Source organism: Terrapene carolina, unplaced genomic scaffold (genome assembly GCF_002925995.2).
Source record: "Terrapene carolina triunguis isolate 2854851 unplaced genomic scaffold, T_m_triunguis-2.0 Scaffold85, whole genome shotgun sequence".
Lineage (NCBI taxonomy): Eukaryota > Metazoa > Chordata > Testudines > Emydidae > Terrapene > Terrapene triunguis.
In genome coordinates, this window is record NW_020664436.1 from 27,986,495 (window position 1) to 27,998,687 (window position 12,193).

A 12,193-nucleotide genomic window follows, 5' to 3' on the forward strand; every position below is an offset into this window, starting at 1 on the left:
ATAGGAGATGTTAACAAGCAGTTGAGTGAATTTCCTGAGTTGCCGACAAGTGGCGACTGAGTTTTGCAGAGCAGCCATGGTACAAGCCTCTGTTGTTCACAAACAGGAACTGCCTGCTCCTTTCATTAGAAAAGGTCCATATCACAACAGCGGCATGTGCTTTTTCTTAGCAGTGCTCGGTCCTGCTGAGTCAGAGTCACCTTGTATGCAGCCAAGCAAAAGCCAGTAAAATGGGCATTAATGAAGTTGTTCTCAGCCACGCAAAAGAGCAGAGGTAATGCAGATGTGAACTGCTCAGAGGCAGGATATTTTTAGAAGATAAGACGTGGATGGGCTGAAGGCTTAGCAGAAGAGAGCTACTGCAGGTAGAGAAGTGAATGCAATACGCATACTAGAGAAACAGACTACTTCATATTTGGGGAGCTCCCCGCTGAGTTTAATGTCCTACTGGATCTGTGACACAAAGATTAAGTCTGGCACCCTGACTGAGCAAGCAGGAAATGCTTCTTTGTCCTGGCTCTTTGGGATTCAGGGGAGGAGCCCTATTGTGTGAGAGCACCCTGCCCCAAGCCAGTCCCAGCCTCTACTACAGGACCAGCACAGGTTAACTGAACAACTGGACTCAGCAGAGGTGGCAGCTGCTGTGAGCCTCCTGCAAGTAAGGACCACACAGCCCCATGGATGTGCAGGTAAGAAACCATAGCTGAGACTCCCGTCTGCAGTCACTCTGCTCTGTTTCTAGCTAGGTGCCTCTCCCCACCCCAGCTCACTCTGAGTGCAGAGCAGGGGAAGTTTCTCCTCTTCACACCTTCGGGGATAGGTAAAGGGAGCGGAGGGGTGTGGACATGGACAGTGTGGGAGGGAAGGCAGAGGGGGCCCTTGGTGAGGGCAAGGCGGAACATCAAGAAATGAAGAAAGAGGAGCGTGGCAGGATGTGCAAGGGATTTGCAGGAGGGGAGCCTGAGAGGCAGAAACTGGGTTGGGGACTTGGGGAAGAGGAGCTGTGGAGGAGAAAGCAGAGAGATGAAGGATGAAGACAAGGGGGCTGGAGAGATGGGACTGGGGAGAGGCAGAGCAAGGCGGGATGATAGGATACATCAAGGGGCAAAGAGGGGGAATGAAAAGCAAGTGGGCGTCATAGAAGGAAGATAGAGAGGGGGACATCACAGGATAAGATTTAGACAGACCTAAGGGTAGAGGGATACTGGATGTGGCAAAGGGGTTATAGACACCTTGGAAGAGTGAACAGAAGTGGGATAGCTATGGGTAGGTTGTGGAGAGGAGAATGGATGGTGTTTGAAGGGACAGGAAGTAGAGACTGGACTTGTGGGTAGAGGAGAGAGGGATGGAAAGTTGGGTAGAGGCCAGGGAGGTGTTTAGAACTTTAGGTGGCGGTAGGAGGGAATTAATACTGCTGGGAGCTTTGGGCATAGCGTCGCTCCTGGTTCTGTGAGTGTCTTTGTCCTCCCTTGACTTTGTTGACAGAATTACTCCACTGATTGGCAGCTATCAGCTAGGCCTGATTGATTCCCAGGAGAAAACAGCCTTTGCTACTTGGGTTATTCCACTTAGCCACCCCTCAGCATTTAATAGGTTGTATCCTCCATGGCCACCAGCAATATGCAGCTGCACACCTGCATGATGGGTCATGTTTAGTCCTGCTTATCAGTCACATCTGAGTGAGGAGGGAACTGACCTTGAGGGAGGCTGAAGTCAGTGCTCACCTGAACTCCTGCAAATTTGGGAAAGGAGAAGCTACATACCTGCTAGAAAATGGGCAGGTTCAACCTACCCTACCTCCACCCACAGAGAAAGTGGAGACCCTGCAAAAAGCCATTCCCTAAAACCAAGAAGCAGGTATGATCCTTCTTGGAGATGGCCGGCTATTGCACGGGATTCCTGCCATATTTCACCACACTTGACTGAGCTTAGAAAACAGTGAGGCACCACAGCAGGTGTGTGAGACAGAACCATGTGACCAGGCTTTCACAATGATACAAGTACATATTTTGTAAACAGCCTGGACTGAGCAGCCTGGATTTTAACTGGACGCTTATTCTACTGAGCAGATTAATTGTGTGACGTTGTGCAGTCTATATGGTTTTATAAAAACATGATAATAAGTGAATATAACGTAACTGGGATATGCTTCATGAAAAAGGTCTCTTGTAAGGTATCATTACAAAGCTTATAATCTACTGAGTATGATCATCTGATTTGTATAAATGTACCACTCTTGTATCTAAAACTAGAAATATAAAATGTAACTCTGAGGGCCTATTGTAATTATGTAAAGTGTGGGCCATTAATAATGGTTTGGAATCTTGATGACTCCCATTAACAAGGACCGTTATCCGCAGATGGCTGTGTTTACCTGTGAGTCTTCCTGTATATGTGTGTGCTGGCAAGTGAGTAATGAAGTCTTGCAGTGACATGTGATCATGTCACCTGAACTGGAATCCATCTTTAACCTGGTGCTTTTCCAGTGGGGGGTGGAAACCCAGAGGGACAAAGGGTTCCCGCCTTATGCAAAAGATATATAAAGGGGTGGAAGAGAACAGAGGGTGAGAGGAGCCATCATGAAGAATCCCCTAGCTATCACCTGAGCTACAACAAGAGCTGTACCAGGGGAAAGAATTGTTCCCAGGCCTGGAAGGTGTCCAGTCTGAGAAAAAACTTACTGAAGCATCTCTGAGGGTGAGATTATCTGTATTTAGTTTGATTAGACATAGATTTGCGCATTTTATTTTATTTTGCTTGGTGACTTACTTTGTTCTGTCTGTTACTACTTGGAACCACTTAAATCCTACTGTCTGTATTTAATAAAATCACTTTTTATTTAGTAATTTACTCAGAGTATGTATTAATACCTGGGGGAGCAAACAACTGTGCATATCTCTCTATCAGTGTTATAGAGGGCGAACAATTTATGAGTTTGCCCTGCATAAACTTTATGCAGGGTAAAATGGATTTATTTGGGTTTAGACCCCATTGGGAGTTGGGCATCTGAGTGCTAAAGACAAGCACACTTCTGTGAGCTGTTTTCAGGTAAACTTGCAGCTTTGGGGCAAGTGATTCAGACCCTGGGTCTGTGTTGGAGCCAGACGGGAGTGTCTGGCTCAGCAAGACAGGGTGCTGGAGTCCTGAGCTGGCAGGGAAAACAGAAGCAGGGGTAGTCTTGGTACATTGGGTGGCAGCTACCAAGGGGGTTTCTGTGATCCAACCCGTCACAAATTGGATATTGAATTGGGGGTTGTATGATTCCAGAAATTTCAGGGTGGAGACCACAATATATTATACTGGAGATGTAGACTCCTTCCCATCGGGGTGCGGAGTGGGGAAGATGTTTAAGGTAGAGAGAGTGGTTGCTTTAAGACAGTACTGGCTTGGGAACCCTTTTATTTTGGTTACAGGCAATGCTGCCCTGTATTGGTTACATACTGTGAAAGAGTCTAATCTCCAGAACATCCATCACTACTTGAGGCTCCAGCCTTATGTTATCCATGTACGACACCGACCTGGGATGCAGCTTGGGAAGGGTTAACTTCCTTTCTCAGGACACTAATACTGCTGCAATCTTTAGAGAGTGAATCACAGGTCACATTCGGAGAGGATGAGTGTGTGAGGTGTTTCTGGCCTTTCACAGAGAAGAACTTTTTCTGGTCTGACAGCACTCTACCCCCAAGTTGGTCGCTGGAAAGAAACCCCAGCATCCATCCCTCTAATATAATGAGGCCAGCATGGGTTATACAAGGGGAGTTTGTTAGACAAGTGGGCCTCGTTAACTTGCCAATTTGGGGCATGTAACTTACTGACTTTGCCTGTGAGGGAAGCTCAGAGAACAGTCAGCCCACAAGAAAGGGTGGCTCTAAACCAAGTAACTGGGAAGAGGGTCTCCCTCCACAGTGACCGATTTAAGTTTCTTTTTTTTTTAAATTGCTGCTGTTAAAGACAATCCTGGGCCTGCATTCTAGTCCATGTGTGACACTCCAGCTGTGGAAAGGGGCTGCAAAACAGCCAGATGTCTCCAGCTGGCGTGTAAAGTTGGCATAGCTACCTTCTGTCATCCCCCCCTCCCCCCATAGCCTGATTCCAGCGTGGGGAACAATCTGGGGGGAAAGCATGGCCAGATGTCAGTGTGCTCTGGCAACCCCCAGTAAGTGATCAGCCCCTTGGGGGCCAGCAGCAGCCAGGGATAGTTTTGAGCAGCTCTTGGGCTGCTGTAAACTATGCTGGTGCCAGAAGCAGGGAGTGGATGACAGGGGATGGATCACTCAGTGACTGCCTGTTCTGCTCATTCCCTCTGAAGTGCCTGGTATTGGTCACTGTTGGAAAACAGGCTAGATAGCTGGACCATTGGTCTGACCCAGTATGGCTGTTCTTATGTTCTTATGACCCAGGATCAGGGAGCCACAAAATGCTATTCATCCCTTCCTCAGCTGCATCCATTGGCTAGTGGGCATAGCCAGAGATCAAAGCCAATAAAGTAACAGCCAGCCTGTGGCCTGAGATAGAGGGGTCAAGGGTGGATCTTCTGTTTTTGTTGGGTTTGTTCAATGAAAGCCTAAAATGAACAGATACCCTAGTAAACGGTGGATGGCTAGAGGGAGGGGTGAACACTTGGGGGAAAAAATCAGCCAGAAGGTCTGTTGTGATTTAAGAGAAGCCAGGGCTCAGTTATAGTCACCTCAGAGAACAGACATTCCTGACTGTGGGATGGAGTCATTAATTTAATAGGTCCATTCCATCTCCAGTTTCAGTGAGCCCTCCATGTGAGAGCTTTTAGCTAGGAGTGTGTCGATCCCCTGCTTGAGAACTGAGATTGCACACACGTTGGGCTCAGATCTTGAGACTCACTTAATCTTAGGTAAACTGACAGAAGGAATGAAAGGGGTGTCAGGTTGATACACAGCAGGCCCACTGGAGACGCTCACAGCTTGGTACAAAATGAAGAGCATCTCAACCTTATCAGATTTCATTGGTAAAGAGTCTGCACATTCCTTTGGAGAGACTCATTAGAAGGCAGATAATCCAAAGGTCTGGACAGGGACATCAAGCAGGCCAAAATGTCTCTCAGATCAATCAAAAAAACAAAGGGCCCAAAAATGCTTTCCCGGAACAGGTGTTGCTGGCGGGAAAGACTGTGTGTTGGCTCAACTGACAATCTCTCCAATTATGCCTTTAAAAAAGAGTGGCATGTTAAAAACTATTTTAAAAAAGCTTCCCTATCTGAGTGACTACCAACACGGTGAAGTATTACAAAACAAAGGATTTTGAAAATTTAACGTGCCTCTCACTGTTGCATGTGTGCTCTGTTTATTCTTGCATCAGAGTGGGCCGTGAAGCGTTTCATTTTTGTTTAAAGTCAGTATCACTGTCATGTTCTTATGCACTAGTTCAGTTCAGCACTGGTTTGGGTTACAAACACTACAGGAGAAGGCTAGGTATGTAACTACCAATATTTGCACCTCCAAAACAAAGGCTGGGTTGAGGGTCAGCTGAAAATTAGACTCTATGCATGTGTGCCAAGTGTGATAGTCCTTAACATGAAGAGACAGTATTTCACTGTCTATTTAGAAAGTCTTGCATTTATTTATACACATGCTATTCTCAAAGGGATATTAAGAACTTCTTCACTCTTACTTGGGGTTGGAAGAATATTTTTCTTCTGCATTTACTTGAATTATAAAACAAGAACTAAAAATATCAGAAACTGGACGTTCCTCAAAAACAGAAGCTAGCTTTGACTTCTTGGTATGTTAAAATATATTCAGCCTTTTTCATGTTTTCTTTGTTTTGGTCTTGAATGAGTGTGTGTATGGGAAGCAACACTGTGCCATCTAGTAGCTGGTAGAATGATTCCCAGCTGTGTATTCCCAAATTCCACTGGGCTTGCTGGGGGTAGGGTATCTTCCATTAGACAAACAGGCAACAAACTTGTTTTTGTGTGCTATATCTTTGTAAAGCTTGTGAAACCCTCTAAGTAATAGTCTCACATTACCTAGTCACATAAACAATCTGGTTTGTTTGTCTGGTTTGCAACCTTAGTTAAGGAACAGACCTGATATAGATTTCCAAGCAATCTTTTAATCTTTGCCCTTTAAGGTTTAGCTGTAATTGTATTCCAGCTATGCATTTAACTATCTGCATTCTTCTGTGCCAGGAACAGAAAGAAGCCACATACTGTGCAGATGAAATATGAAATTTTGCCTCATTCTTACAAGTGATTTGTGAACTTGAATATAAAGTACAGAGATCTAATGCAAGCTGATAAGTCCTAATTATTATTGCTTCACAGCAACTGAATGAGTAACAGGTTCATATGGAGTTTTCAGTATCAGAGAAAGTAAAGTTCACTGGCTGACACACAACGGGCTAACAATTCTTTCTACTACAGATGCAGTGAGAAGTTGATCCTTACCAACAAGCAGACCTTGTTTTTCCCTCCCTAAGCACCAGCTGGGCCACTTGGATCACCACTTTTAACTGTCAGGCGTTTATCTTCTATGAACCAACATGGAAAGCAATCTTAAGAATGTTCTTGTCATTTCTTTTGGATTTTTACTTCTATTTACTGCTTATGGAGGGCTGCAGAGTCTGCAGGTAAATGTAGCTAGTTTCATTAGTTGCTATGATATCCGTTCCTATAGTTGTATCAGTCCAGTCAAGGGGTGTGAAACATAATCTTTTCTTGGTATCGTTGAAGAACACATGTGCTTTTCTGGTGTGGGTTGAGATATCAGTCTGGCAAAAGATGATGTGTTTTACCCAAGTTCCAGAGCTTCTGTTAAGAATTTTATCCGTGTAATGCAATGGAAGGCCTCAGAAAGAGAGGGGATTTTTAGGAGCAGAAATAGTTCTAGAAATGCCTAGATCTGTAAAGAAATGCCTAAGACGTAAGTTGGCCAGGAAAAGGTGACATGCTATCTTGTTTGCAGACTTGTGCAATGCCAAAAGCAGGATGTACCCTTCCTGCCATATGATCTTAAACTGTGATCTTGTCAGATCTCAAATCAAATTTCGGAATAAAAGGCTGTCTCGAAAAACCCAGAATGCTGCAAGTAGGGATGTTGGTAATTCAGGATGTGGTTCTCTTCTTTCTGTGGCCCCCTCTTGATGAAGAAAAAGGGTGCATTTTTCAATCATGTAAACTTAATATGATTGGAAAGTCCTGTTAATACGCAGTCTAATACATTTGAAGCCTGGTTAACTGGTTGCATTGTAGCCTAGCAGGAACCTTTAAAGAATTTCTTTTTCATCTCATGATGTTTAAACCGATCTCATGATTTTTTGTGTTCTGACTAATAATATTTAAATGCTTGGAGCTGGCAATACTTTATATATGGATTTTTAAATAAGAATCCCCCTCTGATTTGCAAGCCAATCTGCATGTCTATCGAACAATGAGTTCCTTACAGCTGCACAATGGCAGCCATGGAAGGGAAGTGGCAGAAGCTAATATTGCTTCAGGCAGCATTACTCCCACTGGGATTTCCAAACTGCTCTCAGAACCAGCCAGGGATTATGGGCAGCTGGTCTTCAGCTCCAACCCTGCAGAGCCAGTTCCTCCACTGGTGGAGAAGCTGCTGGAGGCTCAGATGAAGGATGAGACGAGGCCATGGAGATGGTACCCTGCACCCACTCTGAAAGATCTTAACTAGAATGGGTCAAAAAAATGGCAACACACTAGTTTTATGTCAAAATTCAATTTCATCTAAATTAAAACTTTTTGCAGAAAAATGTTGATTTCAACAATGTTTTTCAGTGGGAAAAAGCTGAAACCAATCATTTTGACTTTCTCATTTCAACTTTGTATTATAGTTTAATATTATAAATATAAAAGTCAAAACAAATCAAAACGAGAAACTAGAAACAACATATTTTTACCTTATTGAAATGACACATTTCGATGCTCCCAAATCAAACCTTTTTGGAATTGTTGTTTTGTGGGAAACTTCAAAATTTTGATTCTTTTCATTCGGATTGGGAACTTTTTTTGTGTGGGTGTGTGAAATGTCAGAATTTCCCATGGAATGGAAATTCCAGTTTCAGACCAGCTCTAATTTTAACCCCTTGTGCTCATGGAAGTAGAGAGCATGATCTGACCCAAGGTTCTTATTTATTAATATGACTGTAGCACCTAGGAGCCCTAGTCATCGACCAGAACCTCAATGGTTTAGGTGCTGTGTTTAGCTAGTAAACAGGAAGCACATTTTTGCACTCTACTAATTACTCTATATACATCCAAGAGCTGTAGCCAGCCACTGAAAAGCACCCATCTCTAGAGTGGAGGGCAGCAGACAACCAGTTACCCACCATGCAACGTGTCATAATAGTGATGGGTAGGGAGGAGACAATTTTGGTCAAGGTGACCGCATGCGTCTACAAAAAAATGCCCCGGGGCTTACATGGGCACACACAACTTCAGTTTTTAAGGTATCCTTTGAAATAACCTTCCACAGGGTAAATTGTCTGGAACTCAGATCTACCTAGGAAGGGCCAACTAGACCATGCTGGAATTTGAAACCTTTGGGTCTAAGAAGTTTTCAAACCTTGTGCTTATAGTACTAAGACATTGCCTCAGGCAAAAATCCCCTTGGGATTATGAATCAAGAGACTTTATTTTCAAAGTAAACAAGAAAGAGAGAGAGAAGGAAAACAGATTTTCCTTAAGTCTCATTGCTCTAAAAATCAAAATACGTTGGTTGCAAATCAAAATCCTGGATCTGAACCCCACTCTGCATCCCAAATGTTTAGACAATTCACAATCCAAACCTGAATCTGGATCAAAATTTTGAAAGTGGTCCCTATCTTTGATGGCTTAAACCAAAATCCTGGAACTTGGATGGGTAGGGGATGTTAAAATACAGATCCAATCTCCTATCTCTGGCCAAAGCTAGTTTTGAGTATCCCCTTCCCCACTCTCCCTTTTCCATCCTTACCCTTGTGGCTTCGGAAGCACTGATATTTCAGCTACCATATCTCCCCTTCTCACATGGTAAATTCTGGGTCAACTTGTTTTTGTCTCCACAGAGCAGTCTCCACTCTGAAGAAGGTCTTGGCGTTGCCTCACTAAGTGTTATCTATGCAGCTCTCATCCTCTCTTCCATGTTTCTCCCTCCAATCCTCATTAAGAAGCTGGGCTGCAAATGGACCATTGCAGGCTCCATGTGCTGCTACATCACATACTCCTTGGGCAACTTCTATGCCAGCTGGTACTAATGGCCTTTTATACTGTTCTGCCAGAGTTTAACTAGTGAAACCCCATTCATTACATCTGGGTTAGATATGCAGAGGGGCAATTTTCCTCCTCAGAGGGTTATCAGTGTTTGGAATTTCCTGCCCCCACTGGAACTGCCAGAACCAACCAAATGGACAACTACTTGGGCAGAGTCGTCCCTTGGGTAGGGCGAATCAAGGTGACCACCCCGGGTCCCGCACTTTAGGGGGCCCTGCGCTTCGAAAAAATCATGAGAAGGCAGGTGGGGAGGTGAGGTGGTCGGGTGGGTGAGCGGGGTGAGGAGGTGAATGGGGAGGCAAGCAGCAGTCAGGCAGGGAAGTGAGGAGGAGCCCCCCTACGAAAACCTTCCCCTCCTCCCCAATGCCTCCTGCCTGCCAGTGGGCCCTGCCAATCAGCACCTCCCCATCCCTCTCAGCGCCTACCGCCTGCCACGGATTCGATGTTTTGGGGCGTCAGGAGGCATTGCGGGGGGGGGAGGGGAGAGGAGCGAGGGCACAGCATGCTCAGGGGAGGGGGCGAAACTGGGCAGGGAAGAGGCAGGGCAGGGGTGGAGGGGGGGTGGGAAGAAGCAGGATGGGGGTGGGGCCTCAGGGGAAGAGGAAGAGTGAGGGCGGGGCCTAGGAGGAAGCGGGGAGGAGCACCCCCCCAGCAGATTAGAAACTCGGGGCCTATGTCCCGGGCCCCACAGCCCCCTAGGGACGGCCCTGTACTTGGGCACCAATGGTATCTTGGGGTATAAACAGAATTAGAAGTTTAACAATGGTGAGATTCTTACTCACATATAGAGGTTTAACTGATGGGGATCAGGAAAGAATTTCTCCCCTGAACCTGTTGGCAAGGCTGTAGGGTAGGGAAAATTTGCCTTATTTTGAAGCAGTCAGCAGCAAACATCCCTTAGGCTCAGGTGGGTACATGCCACATGATTAATTTACTGTCACTGCAGCAGTAGGAATGGCAAGGCATTGGTGAACACTAGTCCAGCCAATCGTCTTCTATGCTTCATTTAGAGATGGGCTGAAGCTGCAAAGTTTGGATGTGGATCCAAACTTTCCCATAGATTGGGGGTGTTCAAATCTGGGGTTTGGCTCATTTTAGAGCTAGTCATGAAGTTCAGATCCAAACCAAACTTCTCTAGATCAGTTTTTTTGGTTCTTGTCCATTTCTATATTTCAATCAATAGCTTCTCATAAGAACAAAACAGCTAAACACATACAGCTTTTTGGACCAGTGTAAGAGAAGAAAAGCCATAGCAGAGTAAATAGATAGCCTACAACATACCATTTAAGCTGTACTTGTGTATGTCCATCACTCTTGTAGCCTAGGTGATCATAAGGTTCTCCTCCATCAGTAAACACTGCTCTGTGCCAACTAAAACCAAGCTGAGGCCAGAAAACGGGGCTTCTAAGGACAGGATTTTGGATATTTCTAGCACTAAAGATGTGGGGAGAAACCAGCTGACCTAGTGGTCTGATATGCAGTATTTATTTCCGCCAGAGTCCATCTTAGAAACAAAAGAGACATTACATTAACAAAATCCCCAGGAATTTCCCCAAATGTGAGTCCTCAAAACTGTTAACCCATCTGCAGAAAAAGAAATAGTGCCCCAACTCCATCCACTTTATGCTTTAACATTTCAGTTGTCTGCATAAATCACCATTCGTTTCAATTGAGGATGGACACCCTTGTTTTGCCTCATTCCTATCCTGCCTTAGTACTATGGATTAGAAAGTACACCACTCCCCTGAACTTTACTGGTTCATGTTCTTCATAAGGGAGGTTGCAAGAGGCTATCCCAGAGAAGAAAGGAATATGTCTAGCCCAGAATGAAAAAAGGATTAAAAACAAATAGAATATGAGAAAAGAGCAGACTGTGAGATTGTAAAATTCTAACTAAAAAATAGAACTGAATGCAGACCATCCATTTGAGCCACTTTACTTTTGGGGTTTTTCTTCTATCCCAAATGCATAGCACAGACTTCCCTTTAGCTACAAAAATGTTTCCTTGTAAGTTGATTTTCCCTTTAACATTTTTTTCAAAAAATATTTAGGACAAGACTGCAGCTTTAATCCAATGCTTCTGGGGGGGGCTGGGGTATTGTGGAACTGGGCAGCCCCTGCTAGACCCTTTTTCAAGCTGTGGTACCCTTCATGCCAAACCCAGTTCCACTCGTCATTGGGTAGGGGACGTGAGGCTGGAGGGGAAGGCTACTTGTTTTGTACCCCTTCAGCCCACTTTACATCCATCCAGGGTAGGCACAAGCTAGTCCTTAGATTACAGAAGGAAAGGGTTCATGAACTAAGACTACTTGTATGAACTGCACAAGTCCCCCCAACCCCAAAATATAGTTGGCATCGTTCTCAGATTTCACAATGTTCAGTCATTCCTAGTTTAAATTCATTGGGGCAAATTTGTCCCTGCAGTAACTCCACTGATTTACACAAAAGTTGAATATGTTTGGGTCATGGGTAATGGAGTCTGGGGGAGGCTAAACCTCCCCAAACCTACATTAATGCTCCCTGCCACTGGCCCGGGGCCAGGGTGTGGCAGTGCTCAGAGCTTCTCTGGGTGGCTCAGGCTCAGGGCGGCTCAGGCTCAGGGCTCGGTCCCAGGTGGCTGGCTGGGGCTCAGGGCTTCTCCAGACTACTCTGGGCAGAAGCAAGCTGGTGGGGGTGGGGTAGCAGGCTAGCCAGGGTTCAGGGCTGCTCCAAGCACTAGCCAGGGTTCAAGTCTGTGTCAAGGTGGGCCAGCTGGAGCAGAAGAGTAGGAGTGGTATCAGGGCCTCAGGCAGAAGAGGCAGGGCAGGGCAGGGAGCTAGCCTCCCCAAACAGGGGATGCACACACTGCCCATGGTTTAGGTGTATTGTGATATCTGAGGCTCTGGGAATAATTTGGCTTATGTATTTTATTTGTGGAATGCAGTGTTCAGTGATCTGCCTTGGAGGGCAGATAGA

At 45.3% G+C, this 12,193-nt stretch overlaps 1 protein-coding gene across 2 annotated transcripts in view; it reads left to right on the forward strand.

Annotated features, from left to right (window-relative positions):
* Nucleotides 1-607: 607 nt before the first annotated feature.
* The window catches only part of UNC93A (unc-93 homolog A), a 30,785-nt gene continuing 19,199 nt past the window's right edge, over nucleotides 608-12,193 (forward strand). Inside the window, exons 1-3 of one of the 2 annotated variants that reach the window (XM_024205836.1) lie at nucleotides 608-689; nucleotides 6,398-6,603; nucleotides 9,034-9,215. In XM_024205836.1, coding sequence (XP_024061604.1) covers nucleotides 6,517-6,603; nucleotides 9,034-9,215 — 269 coding nt within the window. In that variant the 5' untranslated portion in view covers nucleotides 608-689; nucleotides 6,398-6,516. Of the gene's footprint in view, nucleotides 690-6,376; nucleotides 6,604-9,033; nucleotides 9,216-12,193 lie in introns of those variants that run through there. The other variant, XM_024205844.1, reaches the window with a different exon arrangement.